At 36.4% G+C, this 22,646-nt stretch overlaps 1 protein-coding gene across 1 annotated transcript in view; it reads right to left on the reverse strand.

Moving 5' to 3' along the window:
* The window catches only part of LOC150104848 (scavenger receptor class B member 1-like), an 88,883-nt gene that overhangs the window by 28,630 nt on the left and 37,607 nt on the right, over window positions 1-22,646 (reverse strand). Inside the window, exons 2-4 of the mRNA XM_090396008.1 lie at window positions 18,732-18,892; window positions 13,031-13,172; window positions 1,865-2,062 (exon numbers count right to left, since the gene is read on the reverse strand). Coding sequence (XP_090252134.1) covers window positions 1,865-2,062; window positions 13,031-13,172; window positions 18,732-18,892 — 501 coding nt within the window. The remainder of the gene's footprint in view (window positions 1-1,864; window positions 2,063-13,030; window positions 13,173-18,731; window positions 18,893-22,646) is intronic.

Here is a 22,646-nt window from a genome sequence, read left to right on the forward strand (position 1 = left end):
AAAACCAAAAATAGACTAAATATATGTGGATTTCAAGGATTCAGCAAGACTGATCCAACTTGCTTGTTGATAATTATATCTTTGGTGAAAGTGGATAATTTCAAATCAGCATTAACAGCTGTTGTTAATATCCAAGGTATTTTACAATTTTACAACTCCTTAAGTCTAGAATATTATCAAGAAAATACAAAAAGCATTTTGTTTAATCTATTTACTATTGGTATTAAGTACTACGTCAAGGAAAAGACTGAGACAAAAAAAGTACTGAGAAAAATTTTGGAATAGTGGACTCTATGAACAAAGACATAATGAAGAACTACAAACCTGTTTGAAAGGCCAAACATCCTATCATTTATAAGAGTCAAGAAAATTGAGTGGTTTAGTCACGTTTGAAGAGCAGATGACCAGTTAATCAAACAAGTACTTACAAATAAAATTGACAAGAAAAAGCCCACATGAAGACCCCGAACGACGGATGGATGCGGTAATGAGTGACTTAAGACAGCTGGCTGAACACTTTACACCAGATGTAGCTTATTACGGAGATCAATTGTAAAACATAGTGATGACATCATTAGACTTAAATGGTACTGTTAAGCTGAAAGAAGAAGGCAAAGTCATTACATCCGAGTAAACTTAAATATAGTATATAGTAAATCTGAGCATTGCTAACTGGATGATTAATCTGATTGCCACAGTTTTGGTGTGCATAATTCACCTTCTGTTGAAAGTCCTTGTATTTTTAAAAGGTTATTGAAATTATTACTACCAACACGTAAAGTACTAATTTCAAAGATTTCTCTCCGTTCATGAGAAATAACATATATATACCTAGATGTCTCCATTATATAATTTTATTATATAATATAAAATATGCTGTAATGTGATTCTATTATATAAAATAGAAAAAAAGAAATATATAATAAAAATATATAAGTATAAAGAAAAATATTATAGATCCAACTATATTTTATAGTAAAATATGGTAAAATCTTTAAAAATTTAGAAATTTCAGCGAAAACACAAAGATAACCAGCAGCTGCTGAAATAAATCCCTTGATTGGTGCATAAAAATAAATGTTTGGAGATGAAATATTCAAACCCATTAAAAGAATAATGCACCTTCAACAGGCAATAACATGTTCCGATAAAACTGCTTCCAACCTCTCATTTCATCTAGGTTGTGGAATTTTGAGGGGGGGGAGAATTCAACTCCCTCACATATCTGGATATATGTCGCACGATTCGTGTCTGACAAATATAAGTGCTGATTTAAGTAATTTTTGTCATTATTATTATTGACGAGAATTCGTTTGTATTGTTCTTGAGGGATAGATGAACATCAATCAGCCTGAATGTTGACTGACCAACTGATACAGTATTCTCATTAAAGTACAAACTTTGGTAGAAATGCTAGACTTCAACTGCTACTCGTACAGCAGCGCCCTCGGTGTGAGATAGAAAAATATATAATGCTTTGAAAACTCGCGATGTTTTCAACAAAAAAGAGAAAGAAAACGTACAGTAAACACTTTTTAAGAGCATGTGACGAAAGAATTTACATTTCAATTTAGAATTATATAGAACTTTCGAAATAGACTTCAACTAACGGTAATGCAATACATGCATATGTCAGAAGAATTTTCTTCGTTTATTTTTATTTTACTTAATAAAATAATAAATTTCTAATATTAAGTTAATATTTTTAGATGATCAATTCACTTGATGAGTCTCTTGTAGGAGTGTTACTTTAATAACTTTTTTTAATAACTTTATTTTAATAACTTTCATCATTACTCGATGTGGAAAATAATTAAACCCTATCTATTACCAAGCTCAACTAGGTTGCATTTCAAATACTTACACCATAAAAATAGCCAACTCTTTCGGGAATTTTAAGCCCAAATTCCCTAGCTTCGTCGACGAGTGCATCGGTATAGCCCTCGAAAAGAAGTTCCCTCGCTGACTTCCATATAAATAACGTACTGTTGGTGTTGTTGAACATTGCAGAAAGACCAAGCTTGAGCACTTCGGAACTGTACCGTAACTGGAAAGCAGCTGCCTAATAAACAAACAAAAAAAAAATGACGATTCAGTTAAAGAAATAGATACAGAATTTGGGATGGGTAATTATTAATAAAAATTCTATTAAATACTAATTATCCAGATGGAGTAAAATGGAACTGTGTTCCGAATCGATGTCATCTATTACATGCAGCTGGAAGTCATATACCACATTCTTTAGCACAGCGTTTAATACATCTAACCAACTGGTTGAAGTATATGACTTCTACAGGACCACTGATTACTATATTTCTAATGGCGGCAAATGCGTTGAGGATTTTGTCGTTGCTGTTCGTGAATCTGCTATCCATTCAGGTCACCCGCGATCGACACCGCCCGGTTTTTGGCCATCACCACTTCTAAATCAGAATCAAGCAAAGGTTTATACGGATTATAATTTGAGTATATTTTGAGACTGCCTGTGTTGGCTGTGCGAATTTCAATCCTAGTAATCTCAAGAACGATGGTTGGGGGGATTAATAATCTCATCGTGTACTATATTACTCATAACAAAAATGCAAGTATCATTCATTCTGCAGCTGCTCAGTCATTGAGATAAATTATGTATTTCCTATGTTTAGGTTTATCAGGGACGAAAATGGATGTCATTGATGAGTAGGAAATCAACATCGTAATGAACGGCGACTTCTTGTAGTTCAAGTAATACGTTCTCTGAACAGATAATATTCCAACTAACGATCTGTAATGAATAGAGCTTCACAAATGAAGTTAGCGATCAAGCAACGTGGAAAGGACTGCATGCGTGTGCCTGAAGAAAATACACAATGGAATTTTGAGAGGGATTAGTCTTACCAGCAAAATCTCACGCAGGTGACTCCCACTAGATTTTGATAAGCATTGCTAATCGGGACACACCGTTCTGTTCGGTGCTAAAATCTACATGAGCCTCGTTAGTTCAGTCAGTATAGAACGAAACCCTTTGGTCGGAAAGACCTGAATTTGATTTCCGTCAGTGACGTGAGGAACCTTTATTTGGTCTGTTTCGATGGAAGATGATTGAGCCGGTCTCACTCGGAGTTGGAGGATTTTTTCACCCGGAAACTCGGGTTTTTTCTTCCCCCGGAACAGGCAAACTTCCCCGTGAACACACATGGATTACATTCATGAATACGTCGCAGCCATATGCTGGTCCCGAGCACGGATGAAATTGCGGGATTGGGAATGCAATGGTGAACTACCCTGTAAAAAATAAATAAATAAATAAATAAATAAATAAAAAATAAATAAATCTCACCAGGAACACTTTGTGGGCAATGCCTGCAAAGTCACCTATGGTCGGAAACCCCGTTGGCTTATGATATGAAGGGAAGCTGTCTGGCCAGAGTATTTTTCATGTTATTAAAACAGTTACTAAACAGTTGACGGTATAAGACTAACTGCGACCTCCACATAACGAACAATGTTTTAACAGAATAACAAGGTAGGTTTTTTTTGAGTGGGGGGAATATGGACGGAGTCCTTAATTCTTCATCCCCTTCATTTGAATGAAGAAAATCTGTGTGGATGGAGTGTTATTGAGCTAAAAAACCTCTAGTCATGGCTGGGTAACGGCAATAGCCGAGCCTTAGTTAAAACTTCATTGGCTACAGCATTGCCATCAGTTACCCTGGATCAGATCTACTCGAGATCCATCTTACTAGAATAACAAGTACAACAGCAACGTTACTGACCTAACGAGTGAAGCAAATGCTTTTCATATTCCCCGCTATCTGGTGAGGAAACTGTAAATGGGAAACATTTATCAGCCTATTGCTCACCCTGAGTGGGCTTGAAGATTAGTCATCAGAATTGAAGTTTAAAATGACTTTTGGTCTTTTATGTTTGAAGTAATCTGTTGCGTTGTAATTTGCAGTTTGTTAGGGTGCACAGATGCTTTTGAGAAGAACTTAGTTGCTATAGTCTGCATGAAAGTGTAAATATAGGGGACATTTGTTTCCCGATGAAGTTGCACGGTTAGTACGAACCATGGTGCGTTTAGGATCATTCGTAGACATTTATTTTGCACACGTTAACTTGAGGATATTAGTATTAGCGGTATGGCTCCAAGCCGGAGAAGCGTAGGTAAGTATAGGACGAACCATCAATTGATATACAGAAAAACCAGAAAAACTACTGTATAAGTAGTTTTTCTGGTGTTCAGCTTACTATTCCTGTTAATCAGATGATAGAGCTGGGTTTTTTGATGTCTTTACACAAAGAGTCTTGATATGGGAGCTGAAAGTCAGCTATTTCTCCAGTAGTAAGCCAAGATATTTGATATCAGTTAGCCATAGGATTTTTGTGTTAAATAGGAGGATGTTTCCTTTAGGATGCATTGATCTTCTGGAGAATAGCACGACTACGCTCTTCTGAGGATTCACTTGGAGTCGCCATTTGGTGAAATATTGTTCGATTAGCAGTAGGTTTTCCTTTTTTGATGGCTAGAATAAGGCCAGGAAAAGATTTCACAAGACCCAGGCACCACAAGACAAAAGAACCCTAAACAGATTTAACTCTGCAGTGAGAGGTACCCTTATAGCACATAGAAGTCAACTTTGGGAAGAAAAATTGACTTCTACCTCTCCTGATAATCACTCCATATGCAACCTAATCAGAAAGATCAAAAACAAAAACAAACCTCTTCCCCCTCTCCAAACAGATCTGGGCCTCATCCACACTGATGCAGATAAAGCCGAAGCAATAGCGGAAAATTTAGAAAAGCAATGTAAACCTTCATATGAACATCTCGATTTCAATCACATATATAAGATCCAGCGACATGTCAGATGTTCACTCAAATCTTCTGTCACCACCACCACCGAGCAGAACCGCTCAAATTCCGAAGAAAAGCATTCACCGACAAAGCCCCTCGTCGGGCCCTGCCGGAAAACACCTTCCCCGGAGACTTAAATTGCTCCCTTAAGGCAAAAACCTTAAGAGAGCGAACTCAAACTCTCGAATCTCAGTGTCCAATTAGTCGCCTCTTAAGACATGCTTGGATTTGCATTGGTGCTTTTTTTAAGTAAAGCCGACTCTAAAAATTAGGACAATCCCTAGACCACTCCATAGTGGCCGAAAGAACGTCCAACTCAGCGTTCGCTCCACTCGATGATGGGGCACCCCCCCCCCACCACTAAGCAGAACCGCTCATATTCCAGGGAAAAGCATCCACCGACAAAGCCCCTCAGCGGGCCGTGCTGGAGGACACCCTCCCCAGAGACTCAAAGTATGCACTCCCAGGCAAACCTCCTGAAATCTAAGCCCCCCCCCCCCCCTCACCGGGAGCGAAGAAACCTGAGAGAGCAAAACTCTCGAAACTCTGCGTCCATTTAGTCGCCTCTTACGATACGCATGGATTTGCGGTGGAGCTATTCTTATCCCGGCAACCACACGGGAAGAAGAATAACAAGTACTTTGAACTTTGAACTTAATTGGTTGATGGACTGAGTCCTTGACTCTTTATCCCTTCATCTGGATTTTAGTCTGTGGGTGATGAGATTATTGTGGGTAATTTACCCGCTCATTGTGAGCATTGAGGCTGTATCAGCTTTCTATTGCGATGGAGGATTTCGGTTTTTTATGTTTGAAACGATCTGAGGGCTTGTAGTCCGCTGCCTGTCGAACTCATTGGGTGATTATCCGTGATTGTGAAAAATTTCTCCGCAATGCTTGTCATGTAGGTCTTAATATCTGGAAGATTGGCTTCTTGATGTAACTGGATGTTTCTGATGAACCATGGGGCATTAAATGCCATTCTTAGGCATTTATTCTGTATTATCTGAAGTCTGTTGATGTTGCTTTTAGTCGTGTGACCCCAGGTTGGAGAGGCGTAAGTTAGTTGGGGTCTGATTACCGATTTGAAAAGGAGGATTTTGTTGCTTATGCTTAGGAAGCTGTTCCCATTCAAAAGTGGATATAGCTGTGCTATAGTCTGACTTGCCTTAGTGGCAGCACTATCTATATGTGACTTGAAGTTTAGACGTCTATCAAGATGAACTCCCAGATATTTGGTAGAATTGCGCCAAGGGATGATTTTACTAACATTTGTATGCTTGTATTCGGTTCTGCTTTACGTCTGGTGAAAAGTACTGCACAGCTTTTGTTTGGATTAATTGCGATACGCCATTTGGTGTACCAATCCTCCAATTCATTGACTGCTCTCTGCAGCTTGATTGTGGCCAGGTGTGGACGGAGAGATCTGGCTATAATGATTGTGTCGTCGGCATACAGAACGGTGATAGCTGGAGACAGTTTGGGGAGATCTGCTATGTATATGGAGAAGAGTAGGGGAGATAGCAGAGCGCCTTGAGAGACTCCGGCCGTGATTCTGCTCTCTATGGATCTGATACCGTTGAGTTTTATTTTAAATTTTCTGTTGTGTAGATATGATTTGATAAGTAGAACTAGTGGCAATGGAAAACCAACTTCGTGTAGTTTAAAAATTAGTCCGTGATCCCACACTATCAAATGCCTGAGTGATGTCCAGGAAAACTGCGCCAGAGTGTTGGTGCCATTCATACTGTTAGATCCTGAATACAGAGCTTTACAAGTAAATTCTTTATTCAGGATTTAACATAATAAACTACAACTAATTAAGGAGATATCTGCACATCAGCTAATAATTATAAAGTGTTCTTTTATGTTTTGTAATTATGTATAGTCCATGTGTGCGATATAGTGAGAGTTATTATTAAGTTATTTGTAATTCCCAATTACAAATTCCCAATTACAATTTCTAGTACCTTGCGAAATTCTGAGAAAAGTTTATAATAGTAATCCGGAATAATCCTGTATAATCGGTATAAGTCGAGTGTAGCGATGGAGGCTATACCTACGCGGAAATATGACGTCAGAGCGCCTTCCTAGAATAATGTAACCGGACAGGTTAGCGAGAGTGTAGGATCACCCAAGGGGCATGAACGATGGGGTTCGTGGGTGAAAACCACATTGAATAGAGGGCGCCCGAATAGGGCGAATAAAACGAAGCACGCCGTTTTAAGGGCCTTTTGACCTTTTGATCTTCGAGTGCCGGATTCGAGTTTTAGGGGGAGTTTGTCGGAGGATTCGTGAGAGAGCGGCGAGTTGACTACAGGAATGACGGACGGCAGGTTCTTTTCTTGAGAATGTTTGAAGATTTTCAAGCAGAGCTGATCGCGATATGACGGCCCATGTGGAATCGAGCCTTAGCAGAATGTCCCATTAGAGAAAGTTTCCTGCGGAGCGGTAGACAGCACGCAACAGTCGGAAACGATTAGAAGAAAAAGCGTAGTCCATCGCCAGGCGCAAAGACAGCCGAAGAATATGCAGTACGGTAATCCAGACCTACATGAGATGGCGGCATGAAATCTGAAAGGATCCGGTAATGTAAGAGTTTTCGTTCTATGTCAAAATTTTGTTTAGAAGAACAAGAAATTTGTGTGTAACTAAAGGACACTAGTAGAGAACTTTTAGTGAGAATTTGACTGAATTAATTAAGCCCTTGTGGAACAAAGAAGAGTTGTTAAATAGGCAGTGATTTGTGAATGGCTAGACTTGCTTAAATGAAATTTAGAATTAAGGTAATCATTGATAGATTATTAATGAAAGTGTTCAATAACTTGTGAAGGGAATTATATAGTAGTAGTACTTTGCTTAAAGCTAATCTTATACCTTTCATAATCGAAGGATTTAACTTGCTCTGATTCATTGTGCTTTAGTATTACCCTTAACTTAGAGTGAATTTTGATCCATTGAGTATTTAAGCTTACATAACTGTAAATGTTTTGTGTTTTCCAATAAACATGTTTTGTACCTTAAAAATAAAATAAAATAAAAAAATTAAAAAAAAATTTTTTTTTCGCACACATGGACTATACATAATTACAAACATAAAACAACACTTTATAATTATTAGCTGATGTGCAGATATCTCCTTAATTAGTAGTAGTTTATTATGTTAAATCCTGAATAAAGAATTTACTTGTAAAGCTCTGCATTCAGGATCTAACAATACCCTTGGGTTATATGTTCCACAACTCTGTAAATTTGTAGCGTTGTGGAGTGATATTTCCTAAAGCCGAATTGTTCATCTTGAATGACATGGTTGATATTCGTTGTCTCTTGAACCCGTGTGAGAATAGCACGTCCGGCTATCACCTATGCATGAAAGAAGGCTGGTTGGTCTGTAATTTTCAGGAAACTGTGTATTTTTTCCAGGTTTGGGAATTAGGAAAACGTCGGCAATTTTCCATCGCTGTGGGAAATAATTTAGCCGGAGGATGGCATTAATGATGGCTACTAGATGCATAACCCCTTTGCGGGGAAGTAACTTGAGTACCTTGTTTGTTATTCCATCTGGCCCGGAGCTTTTTTGTTATTTAGTTTTCTTAAAATCTCATATACTTCTGTTGGTGACACGGATTTGTTATTAGGTTGGATTGAGGCATTTTGAGTTATTTTAAGCACTTGGGTGTGAATTTTACTTATGAAATTTATATCTGTATTAATATAATTGGGGCTGTATTGTTTTTCTAAACTGTCAGCAAATACTTCAGCTTTTCCCTCGTCGTTGTAGACAATATTAGATTCACCTTGGATTTTAGGAAATGTAAAACGCTTTGAACGGAGTGATTTCATCATTTTCCATATTGATTGATTCTCTGTGTTTAATTGGTGAATTTTGTTATTCCAGAGTTGGTTACGGTGGTCCTTTAGGGCATATCGAACCTGGTTTGTTGCTCTATTCACTGCTTGTTTATCCGCTGGGTCCATTGTTCTTTGATATTGTCTTCTTAATCTGTTTTTCTCTTGGATAAGACGTTTTATATCCTCTGGGAGTTTATTTGATAGCGTACATTTGGTTATATTTGTTACCTATGTTATAGCTGTCAGCAGTTGTTTTTCAAGAGTCTTCACTGCTGTTTCTACATCTTCGGCAGATGTTATATGCGGTATTGGACCAAGGTTTTCCTGGAAGGCTGAGGGAAGTTCTTTCCAATTTATAAATGTGGTGGTGTTTTCTGTTAAATCTTGTATGGTGCCTAGTTGTAATATGATGGGGTTATGATCAGAACTTAAGCGCTAATATAGCTATATCTAGTACATCAGGACGTCCGGTAGCTCCGTAATGTGTGGGTTCAGTGGGTCCTATTACTGTTATATTTCTTGAAGTGGTGTTGAGTATTCTTTCGTTAATATTTGAGTTTCTGCTGTTCCAGACGGAATGTTTGGCATTAAAATCTCCGGCTATAATCACTGCTCTGCCTGTATTTAGTATCACATCTAAGTCAGATTCAAGGAGTTTTTTATTTGGGGCGTTGTAGGCTGCATATATCGTAATGCTGCTTGTGTTTTCCATATGTATTTCTATGCCTGTAGTTTCCATGTGTTCTGTTTCGGGTTCTGCTATTGAATTATGTTTTATGTTTCTTTTCACAAAGATGGAAGTGACTCCACCTCTAGCAAAGCATCTGTCTGTATGGTAAGTGCTATAACCGTTGATTATGATTTTGTCACTTGGACGAAGATGTGATTCATTTATGAGGATGATGTCTGCTTGGGTTTCTGCTGCAAACTCCTGCAGCTCCTGTAATTTGATAGATAAACCATTTGCGTTCCATGAAACAATTTGTAACGATTTCGGTTTTCTTTTAGACTTATCCATTAAGAATTTCCATAAAGAGTGATTGTGTATACCTTAAGATGATATCCTTGGCTTCTTGAGTTGGGATTAGAGTTCAGCAAGCATTTCACCTAAGTGGCTTGTTAGGTTCAGTAGTATAGGTTTGTTGGTTTGCTGTGACTGCTTTGGTTTTGGGTCTTTTTGGAAGGTTGATCTTGTAACTTCAGCATACGATCTTCCATCCGTTGTGGAGAATAACAAGTAGTCCTTATCCTTATAAGGACTGGCTTAAAGGGGCGAAGCAAGAATGCTTTTCATCTTCCCCGTTATCTGTAGAGGACAGTGTAGGGATAAGGTGTTATTGAGCTATTAAAGCTCTGATCATGGCAGGAGGGTAACAGCAATAGCTGAGCCTCAGTTAGAACTTCATTGGCTACAGCATTGCCATCCATTACCCTCCAAGGGTAATATGATGACCGATTTCGACCATCGTTATCCTTCCATATTTTATATTTTATATGGATATGGAAGGATAACGATAGTCTCCATCAGAGAATAACAAGTCCTTATAAGGACTGGCTTAAAGGGGCGAAGCTAGAATGCTTTTCATATTCCCCGTTATCTGTAGAGGACAGTGTAGGGATAAGGTGTTATTGAGCAATTGAAGCTCTGATCATGGCAGGAGGGTAGCAGCAATAGCCGAGCCTCAGTCAGAACTTCATTGGCTACAGCATTGCCATCCATTACCCTCCAAGGGTATTGGATTGAATGAATCAATCACCGCATCTCACGGTCGATTAGAATAACAAGTACCCACTGTGCTAATAAGTTATTGTGAGGTATAAATAAAAAGTAAATGGTGTATAATGAAATTTTAATTATAAAATAATGAAATTAATGAGAAATATAAATAAACGCGTAATATAATATATAAATAATACTTTTATTTTTATTATTTTTTTAAATTAAGCAATAAAATAAGTGGTGGTAGTAACTCTCTTAACATTAACATTCTTCACATGTAATTCATTCAGTTTGTATTGTCGTCTAGTGGCAAAATTTCGCGTTTTTTTAGCCGATAATACGCGATTTTACGAGAAGAGAAACGCTGCCCTAAAACTTCTTGGCATACAATTGGATTGAAACCTTAGTCTTTCCAACAAAAGGGTTCCGGGTAAGCTACACAGGCTCTCAACTAAAAACTTGGATTTAAAAATAAATAAATACATAAATAAATAATAGTAATATTTCCCCAAAAATCTGAATTTATTATTTGGATTTCACTCTGTACACATTTTTAAAAAAATGAATTGTTGGTAAGTAACGTTTTTTTTCCCTGGTTCTACCCGTACTTCTCCTGTGTTTAACTTAACGTGCACTATGTGATCAAAAATATCTAGATACCCCTTCATAGTAGATATACCTGTATACATCACATCCATTGCCCATACAGATATAAAAGGAAGCACACGGTCTTGCAATCTTCATAGACAAGCATTAACAGTAAATGAGCCGTAGCACCATGATAAGATGCCATTTTGGAAAATTTTCTGCCCTGCTGCAGCTCTTCCAATTAACTGTCAGTATGCTTTTGTGAAGTGGAAACACCTAAGAGCAACAATAGCCCAATCGACCTAAGCCACATAAAATCATAGAGTTGGACCGCCGAGTGTTGAAGCGTATGATACGAACAAATCGCCTGTCTGGGTTGAAACACTCGTTAGCGAGTTCCGAAATAACTCTGCAAATTTTTTGTCTGGAGCTGAAGAATATGGGTTCAATAAGGGAAATTCCAACAGTTGTTTGGAGCAGTGCAAACTTAGATGTGGAGGGGTGTAAACCTAGACTCCAGAGAGGTTTGCATCACTCCAGAGAACGCGTTTCCTCTTGACAGTGGAAATGCGTTTTCTGGCGTGATGTTTAGGTTTGGCGCATGCCAGGAGAACACTACCTACTCGAATGTGTTGTGGTAGCTGTTAAGTTTAGTGCAGGAGGCATCGTTGTCTGAGGCTGTTTTTTATGGCTCGGGCTGGGCTCTCTAGTTCCACTGACAGTGATTCTTAACGCTGCAGTCTATAATAGCATTCTAGACGGTATTATCTTCCGACTTTATGGCAACAGTTTAGTGAAGGCTCTTTCCTGTATCTACGAAAATATCCCTCCACAAAGCGAGGTCTGTGCAGGAATGGTTTCATGAGAAAGAGAGTTTAAGAACTTGACTAGCCTGCACAGAGTCCTGATCTCAACCTCCATCGAACCTGTGGGATGAATTGGATCGCCGCTTGCGAGCCAGGCTGAATCACATTCGACATCAGTGACCGACCTCTGAATACTGTTTAGGAAGAATGGAAATTAAGGAAATTATCCCAGTACCAAACACTAGTAGATTGTCTTCCCAGAAGATTGAAGGAATGTCTTAACAGCAAAGGGTGGACCAACTCCATATTGCCTTTCATATTAGATTGAGAAATGGGATGAGCAGGCGACTGAATATTTTTCATTAGATAGTAGTGTACATAGCGTTGCAACATTTGATACAGTAGTTGACTGTTTTCTCTCTCTCTCTCTCTCTCTCTCTCTCTCTCTCTCTCTCTCTCTCTCTCTCTCTCTCTCTTGTGATGAACGGAACTGTTAAACGTTTCTAATAATAAATTTTAACTCTAGAATAATAATAACTTGGTGTACTTCAAAACTTCAGTGGCAAATATTGGCTAAAATTACTATTGCAAAGTTTTAGATTATTTAATTTTTTTATAAATTCTTCCTGTTATTATTATCATTTGAAGTACATGTTCGTTAACCTAAATTGTGAATAACAATAACTGATTACTTTTTTTTTTTTTTGTATTTTAAGCGTAAAGTCACCTTATGTTCCTTTTTCATGAGATGACGACATCATTAAACTATGTAAGATTTCTAGGGTGTCTGATTTCCGGTCAATCATCTCGATGAAATAACGTGTTCTCCAACTTGTAAAACTCTGATTAACACTAATATGAATTAAGCTAAATATGAATTAGATCAAAGATGAACTAAATACATGTAAAAAAGTACTACAAATTTGACAATACCATGAATTTCAGACGGCAAATTTCCATGATAATTTTAGCGTTGATCAGCTTTCTGCGATTAAATAGCTATTGTTTTAGATAAGGACAGGAACAGGCAGTGTTATTTAAGATATGTTTCGCATAACAACAGGGCATGAGTCCATCGGTAATAAACTTGCGGTTGCAAACACTAAATTACGTATATACGAGCGGGAGTGATGGGGTAAACAATTAAGATACATCATAAACATATGGGTTACGAAGAAAAACAAAACATAGCATTTGAAACAAATGAGAAAATTCAGAATTTACTTACAACCATTGGCAAGTTAAGAGTACAAATGACGTCACTCAGAGAACCATTAGTGAGGTCAGGTTGAAAATACCACCTTCTCGTTTGTCTATAGGAAACGGTCCCATTGTCGTTCCAAGTAATATTGACTTTCTCCCTGGCTTCCCTGTAATATATGCAGCACAACAGTCGTTTTATTTTACAACCCTGTTTTATCTAATCAGAATATAAAGAATTAGTTCTTACAGTATTTATTTATTTCAGAAGACCAAACCAATGCTTTTGATTCATTATTAAACTGCATAAAATGTACTATAAATCTATAAATACAAACAGAACTGTGGCTTGATCTCTAATTCTTACCTGTGGATTGTTTTGCACCAGGTATCCTATCCTACGTAGTGGCATTGTCGTCCTGATGGATCTGGACTATTCCAACATGACTTTCCACAAGGCTCATATTGTTTGGGCATGGTTTGAAGAGCAATCGTAAGTACTCCGTGTGCTCTCTCGTCGCCGTATAATTCTCCTAATTATGAATCTGAATTCCATCGAACTTTTGTGGGATCATGTGAAACGTAACATCCGCCGGCCGATGATCTCAGGACGTTACTCTGTCCATTTGGTCCAAAATACTTTGAAAACACTTTCTGTGTCCTAGTGGAGTCAATGCCAAGGCAGTCGCAAGCGATTATCTCGGCCAAAGAAGGTCCAACACGTTACTAGCAATATGGTCGTAATGTTTTGGCTCATGGGGGTCTATATATCATTGTCCACACCTGATAATGCAAGTCTACATTATCCATTTCATCATCACCTCCTATTGTCTTCTCAATCAGGTGGAAAAATTGGGACCTATTTAAGGTATGCCGGAAGTCCAAATACAAATAGAGTTTTCAATTGAAATTAACAGCATGAAAATTATCTGTATTACTCCACCACATGTCTCAATATGAATCTGAGTTCTCAACACATCCTAAATCTTAAATCTTCCGGGCAAATGCAGGGGGGGGGGGGTATAAATATAGACTAATTGTGATTTTTCGTGCTCTCTTTCAATAAATGAATTTGACTTTAGTGCTCGTTAAAATAGCCCTTCGCATTATTACTTCAGCTCTTACTAATGAGAACATGGATTGAAAGAGAGCTCGATCTGGTAAAATTTGAACTCAAGTTGAATCAGCATTAAACATTTGGTTTAGTAAAGTTCGTGAAAAGAGGCTTCGATTTTAATGGGCCTTTGATGCGTCAAAAAGTAGAACTTGCAGAAACAATTGGCAAAGAAAATTTCACCGAAACTGATGGATGGTTTAACATGTAGAAAAAGCGAGAGAATATTGTGTACAAGAGTATTCATGGTGAAGAAAAAAGTGCTGATTTTTTTATCAGCTGATGCATGGATTAAGACCGAGTGGCCAAAAATTATTGCTGAATATTCTCCCGAGGATATTTACAATGCAGACGAAACAGGACTATTTTCGTGCAATGCCTGAGCATACTTATTTGTTTAAAAATGAAAAAAAAAAAAAAAATCCTCGGTGTTTTAAAAGTGTCAAAAGTGTGCCTGTTGACTACTGTTCTAGTGCAAATGCTTAGATGACTAATGACACTTTCAACAATTGGTTAGTTAAGTGGGATCTTAATATAAAGCAAAAAATTGTCTTGTTAGTAAACAACTGAACTGCACATGCACACAAACAATTTATCGTTAAAGAACATCAAAGTAACTTCGAACGCTACATCGTTAATTCAATCATGTGACCAAGGTATCATACGAGCTTTTAAAGCTTATTATCGCAGGGAAGTTCTTGCGAGAGTTGTAGCTGAACTTGATTATATAAAACACCAATCTGGTGCAATTGCAAAAAAAGATTTCCCTTAATAAATTAAAGACTTAATTCGGTATGTTAGTCAAGTAAATAATTGTTTAATATCCGACATGTTTCACTGACTAATATCGGTCAGCATTTTCATGGATACACTGGTAAGCAATGGAAGGTAACAAAAACTAGGAAACTAACCGACAATTCTAAAAATTATATAAAGTTATCACTGTGCGTGATACAATACGGGTGTCGCAAGTACAACGTTTTATTTGTTGAGATATTTATTGTAATTTTCATGAAAGTTCATTTCTTTTTGGTTAAATGATATGATTAGAGTTTTCCATATACCTGGTAAGATTAGGCCTCGATTCTTATTTAAGTTACCTGTTGAACGGGCGACTGTAGCAGCTTCTTTAAATGTTCTGGAACGGTAGATGGCTATCTTTCGGTGATCACCGAAAGATAGCCGTCCTTTCTACAAATACTCTGGAGTTTACAGCATACCCTGTTCATGCGGCATCAATTACATCGGACAGACATCTAGAAGTTTTGAAACAAGAAAGAAAGAACATATAGGCTATGTAAAGAATAACAGACAAGATATATCAGGACTTTCTTTCCACTTCGCCTCTACCAACCATAATATTGAATGGGATATGAGTCATATGCCCTACTTAGAAGACAACTACCATTCCAGAACATTTAAAGAAGCTACTACAGTCGCCCGTTCAACAGGTAACTTAAATAAGATTCGAGGCCTTATCTTACCAGATATATGGAAAACTCTAATCAGATCAATTAACCAAAAAGAAATGAACTTTCATGAAAATTACATTAAATATCTCAACAAATAAAACGTTGCGCTTGCGACACGCGTATTATATCATTGTATCACGCACAGTGATAACTTTATATAATTTTTAGAATTGTCGGTTAGTTTCCTAGTTTTTGTTACTTTCTATTGCTTACCAATGTATTCCCTTTGAATATGCTGACAGATATCAGTCAGTGAAACGTTGGATATTAAACTAATATTTACTTGACTAACATACCGAATTAAGTCTTTCATTTATTAATACTAGTTTCAAGAAAAAAGGTCATAATAAAGATTTCCCTTCTTGATGTATTGCATTTGGCAGCAAGTCTCGGAGAAGACTATTGAAAACTGCTTCCAAAAAGGTGGATTTTTTAGGAAAACTCTGAAACTCCTTCCGAAGAATTTAAATATCTTACAAATGAAATTTTTCATAAAACCCAGACAGTATGTCAAAAGAAGAATTTGAAAAATTGGTTGGATATTGATAACAACGTTGAAGTGGTGGCTACAATGATAGTGTCGGAAATATGGATGGCAAGCTGCTTGCGATGAGAAGTTTAAACTAACAGAAGAAAGCTAACCTAATACAAGTATAGAAGAACAAATTTTAGAAGCTCCTCCAACCAATGCCCAGATGCAAGAAGCTCTATAAATACTTTGTCGTGGTGTGCAACATAGAGCGACAAACTTCGAAAAGCATTATGAGTATGCATTCATATTTATGAATTTAGGGACACAAAACACACGTGTTGAAAAGATTATTTTACTGATTAATAATAAAATAATAACTTTACGTTCGACCGCTGTATTGAGGTGATCTTCAGAAGGATACATGTGTATAAGAACAAGCTACATGCTGTTGCACTCTATACAAGTAAATTACATCTACGTTGTTAACTAATCTTTTTTCTTAGCCTGCCCTCTAGTGATAAAAAAATAAATAAATGAATAAATAAAATAAAATAAAATAAAAACTACAATAAACTCTGCTAAAGTCCTCACGTACTAGGATTCTTCTGGAATTATACAGTTTATATTGTTATATTACGATTATCTTCTGGATTTGTACAGTACAGGTTGCTACTGAATGTTCAGAAGGAAAAAAAAAAAAAAAAAAACACATCACCAAGTCTTCTTGTATTGAGATTTTTTTCTTCGTGGTTGCTATGAATGTTGTAGATGGGTCCTCCACATTCTTGGAATTGTTAGACCATCATTTTTATTCAGATTCGGATCATGTTTGAGCATTTCGCATGCTTCCTTGAATTTCCGCTCGAACCAGGTTTGGTGTGGTGTAGGGACTTGGTACTTGTCCAGTGAATTCTGTGGTATGTTTGGAGTGCGTGGTCAGAAAGGCCGGTTTTACAAAATGATACAGTATAAAAATCATTCATAAGATCCTCCACAAAGATACCACTAATAACAAAAAAGATTTCAAGAATGCTATTGCTATACCATATGTTAGAGGCATTTCAGAAAAAATAGACAGAACACTACACAAATACAACATCAAAATCACCTTTAAACCCCCGACAAAATTAAGACACCTACTCAGTTCTTCCAAGGATCCCCTGCCACACAGCCCACCCAGGGGTTTACAAAATAGATTGCACATGTAACATACCATACATAGGGGGGAAACAGGGCGAACCATCCCAATCAGAAAGGATGAACACAAACGTCACATAAAATACCTCCATTTTGTAAAAACCGGCCTTTCTGACCACGCACTCCAAACATACCACAGAATTCACTGGAAAGGTACCAAGTCCCTACACGGCACCAAAACCTGGTTCGAGCGGAAATTCAAGGAAGCATGTGAATTGCTCAAACATGATCCGAATCTGAATGAAAATGATGGTCTAACAATTCCAAGAATGTGGAGGACCCATCCACAACATTCATAGCAACCACGAAGAAAAAAATCTCAATGCAAGAAGACTTGGTGAAGTGTTTTTTTTTTCCCTCCTGAACATTCAATAGCAACCTGTACTGTACAAATCCAGAAGATAATCGTAATATAACAATATAAACTGTATAATTCCAGAAGAATCCTAGTACGTGAAGACTTTAGCAGAGTTTATTGTAGTTTTTATTTTATTTTTTTTTATCACTAGAGGGCAGGCTAAGAAAAAAGATTAGTTAACAACGTAGATGTAATTTACTTGTATAGAGTGCAACAGCATGTAGCTTGTTATGTATCCTTCTGAAGATGACCTCAATACAGGGGTCGAAACGTAAAGTTATTATTTTATTATTAATCAGTAAAATAATCTTTTCAACACGTGTGTTTTGTGTCCCTAAATTCATAAATATGAATGCTGATCACCGTGTAACCTTAAAAGAATGAATTATGAGTATGCAATTTATTCATGAACCGCTATATTCAAAGACACGACAGACAACACTAGATAAGTTTTTAAAATAATTTTATTTTGTTACTTATTAAAAAGTTGTTTTTAACAATATCTTAAATTAAATAATGTTCATAACAATAAATTAATAAATAAATTGAAATTAGATGATGCAATTTTTTATATCCTTTGCTTAATGTTATCAGCCGGTTATTGTTATCGAAAAGCGAATATTCCAAAGTGATCAAAAGAAACTGCATCTACGGCATATGTTTTTATAGGAAGGAAAACTTATTTAATTTCAATCCTCAGACCGTTGCCTCTGTATGCAACTGCATTACTAAGGGTGAATTATAATTTGAAGCGATACGCATGCGCAAGTTCTTTGTCAATAGTAAAAGAACTTGCGCATGCGTATCTCGTCACTTCTTGATCCAAGACTAATTATAATTTCTAACAAAGGATACTCAGAAAAGGAATATACAGAGTGGGTGGATACACCGACATGCACTTTTCAACAACTGTAAACTGCTTATTAAATTATAGAATATACAATTCATTATGATAAAAGATTCCCCCATTATATAAAAAAAAGTACTTGAAAACAGACTGCCTAAGGGAGATAGTTTTCATTGAGGCCATCCTGACTGCGGCACACCTATAAAAGGTGTGTTTACTGACTACCTCTCTTTTCTGTGAACAAAAACTTCAAAGGAATATTTTCTTACCTGAAAGTATATGGTCCTAGTTCTTCTAAAATGGGTTTGTTCGTTTGATCCCATACTTCCATAGGATTGGTAATATTAAAAAAATAAACTTTTAGATATATAGGAACAGGACTTTCTCTCCAAAAATCATAGAAATGTGCTGTAGGACTCATAATTAGCATCTGTAAATGTAAAAAAAAAAATATTTTTTTAAAATAAAAATGTACTTTATATTTCTACATTATTTATAAAAATATATTTTTAAAATCTTAGTGGTTCTTTTAATAAATTAATGTTTCATTTGACACCTTAAAATTTAATTTAAGCTTTAAAATATAATGTTTGAATTATTTCCGTAATTGACATGGAGTTGGATACTGGGAGGATAATGGATAGCAATGCCGTAGCTAATGAAGTTCTAACAGAAGCTCGGCCATTGCTGTTACCCTCCTGCCATCCTGCCATGATCAGATCTTTAATTTAATAGCTCAAAAACACCTTATCCCTATACTGTCCTCTACAGATAACGGGGAAGTTAAAAAGCATTCTTGCTTTGCCCCATTAAGCCAGTCTTTATCTTTATTTATAAGGACTATAAGTAATAATTGACATGATGAGGTTTGGAGGGTAATGGATGGCCACGCTGTAGCCAATGAAGTTCTAACTGAGACTCGGCTATTGCTGTTACCCTCCTGCCATGATTAGAGCTTAATAGCTCGATAACACTTTACCCCTACACTGTCCTCTACAGATAATGGGGAAGATGAAAAGCATTCTTGCTTCGCCCCTTTAAGCCAGTCCTTATAAGGACTATAATTGACATGATAGGGATGAACCCTGGGAGGGTAATGGACGGCAAATGCTGTGGCCAATGAAGTTCTAACTGAGGCTCGGCTATTGCTGTTACCCTCCTACCATGATCAGAGCTTTAGTAACACCTTATCCCTACACTGTCCTCTACAGGTAACGGGGAAGATGAAAAGCATTCTTGCTTCGCCCCTTTAAGCCAGTCCTTACAAGGTAATTGACATGTATATGTCCTCTGTAAAAGAAAAGTACAAGTGAGAAGTGAGGTTTTATGTGTAGATAGAGTTTTATGTTAAGAAAGAAACAAATATTTTAATCGTGCATATAACCTTCAACTTAAACATGTTTCTTTATCTTTCAAGTTCAAAAACCTGACCTATCCTGAGGTCACGGGCAGAGAAATATCGAATATAATTCTCATGTTGTCGTTCAAAAAAAGTGAGGCTGCAGCAGATGAATTATGGTCAGAGGTCACATGCCAAGAACACGCTATAGAAATTATGGAATCAACACCTGAGATAACAGCAAGTGATAAAGATATTTGATGTTGTGAAATTTTTAGCATACATATGGAGTAGTTGGAACCTCGTGGCACTTAGAACTATATCAGAGTGCCTCTTTACCATTTTAGTGGCTGAGAATGTGCATAAAAGGCGAATCTCATCATAGAACAGGAAGGGAAATAAGAATTATGAGTTATTGCATATTGTAAGATATGCTATTATTGTTAGCGACTATTAATTTTTATCCCGGATTATGAATAGCAATTAACATAAGTGATTATCTAAGTGATTAAATAGCAGTAACACTAAGCTTCTGTTATTTTGTTGTCGAATTCTATTTATTTTTCTGTGAGCCTTAACATGTAAACACGGCGAATGTAAATATCCTAATAAATGATTAGTTTAAGATGATTAATATGCATATATAGGTTTTTTTTAATGTGGTTCCTACCGAGCAAAGGTTATTAGTAGATCTGTAGTACATTTATACCCTGGAGATGGGCTAAGGATTTTTTTTTTTTTCATTATAATCAATTTTATATTTTTTTTTTATTTTTATTTATTTATTGGTACATTGTCCGGAAACCCCACTAGAGACCAAACATGGAACTTTTTCAAGCCGCTTCAGACCTCCAATAAGCGGGGAGGTAGTCTCACACCAGCGATGAAATTTCCCACCTAAAGACAATCACAAACATCCGGCGGGATTCGAACCCGCGAAACAGGGATTTGGAGAGTGAGTACGCTAACACTTTTGTATTGTTAATTATTTATTGTTGCTTTTAATAGTTAATATTAATATATATATATATATATATATATATATATATATATATATATATATATATATATATATATATATATATATATTTTATTTATTTATTTATTTATATGAATTAATTTTATTATTAGCTATTTAATAATAAAATTGAATAAATTAAAAATGAGATAAAAAGGATGAAAATAAAGGAAGATGCTATGCTGATCTTTTCATTAATCTCGAACAAAGAGCAGTTTCCCCTCATAATCATAAACTGTACAGGAAACTATTTTCCCTTCATGTTAAGATACAATAAAAATCGAATTTTTCGTCGAATTTTTACGATTGCCACCCTATATAAATTTATTTCTTTGATAAAAGTTTAAAATTTTGCAATAATCACGTTATTATTATTAGTATTATTCAAAAAACGTAATGTATATAAATCTTCTGAAAGAACTAAAACTATAAAATTCCTAATACACCAGATGACGGGATAAAGAGTCAAGGACTCAGTCCATCGCCCAGTTCTTTTAAGAACTATAAGAATATATATATATATATATATATATATATATATATATAAAGTTTTCAATCTATAGTCATTACCCGATGCTGGTAATGGATGGCAATGCTGTAGCCAATGAAGTTCTATTGCTGTTACCCTCCTGCCATGATCAGAGCTTTAAGAGCTCAATAACACCTTATCCCTACACTGTCCTCCACAGATAACGGGGAAGATGAAAAGCATTCTTGCTTCGCCCCTTTAAGCTAGTCCTTATAAGGACTATAATAGTCATTACCCACTATTCTATAGTGAGGTGCTGTTATTGCGTCATTTTTCTTAGGACTTTAAATAGAAATAATGTGTTTAGTAGTGATCATTTTGGGTCAGTGAGATTAAGAGTAATCTTGTTAATCACTGGGAGTTTTTGCAGTGGTATCCCCCTACTTTGACATACTTAAATGATAATGTCATGGGCTTCAGACCGATTTGGTTGGACAAGTAGTTAGCGTATCCGGCCTCCAGCCAAAAGGTTGGGATTTATATTTATATAATATATATATATAGAGAGAGAGAGATTATAGAAGATACAATATAAATGGATCACCGTGTTAAAAGTAGGAAGAATATCCCCCCCGCCTCAATGGGAGAAAGCCTTCACCCATTATTGGGGAAGTACAGGCGGAATATTAAATCTAAAATAATTTTTAGTGACATTTCTAGTTAAGAATACTTCGCGTGTTTTGCTAAATTATGACAACATTTCAAATCTAATGTCTGCATTTTTACTTCTTTCCGGTTACTCTTGTTCTTTTAACATACAATATCTTAAAGTAGCAAAAAGTGTGCCTTAGCAAAGGAAACGTGTTAAAACTGTGTTTGCGAACCTCGGAACAATTATTATCAGTTACACCTGGTATTTTGTGCGTGTTTTAACCACTCAACAATTCGGAAATATCATGATGTAAATACACTAAACCACACACAAATTGGCTAACCCTAAAAACCTTGCACTGTACTTATAAACACTATTGTTTAAAAACGTGCAACAGCTAACAATGGTGTTCGCGCATCACGCATGTTCAGCGTGCATGACTTGATCTGGCTTCAATATATCTTGACTGATTATTGGCCACTTTTCTATGCAGAATTGTCAAGGTAAACATCGCTGCACGGAAGCTTATCACCGTACATCGCTTTGAGCTATGGTAATATTAGATGGAAGCTGTCAATAGGGAAACAGCCGCTGCACTAATGAAAGATGGCAGAGGAAAATTGCCAGGTGAAGTGGGTGAAATTTGAGATAATGGCGAGTTGCTACGACGGTAGATATTTACGATGAAAAATAAATTCAATAATAA

This window comes from Typopeltis vanoorti, chromosome 7 (assembly GCF_054136105.1).
Source record: "Typopeltis vanoorti isolate ZY-2024b chromosome 7, IOZ_Tvanoo_1.0, whole genome shotgun sequence".
Taxonomy (NCBI): Eukaryota; Metazoa; Arthropoda; class Arachnida; order Uropygi; family Thelyphonidae; genus Typopeltis; species Typopeltis vanoorti.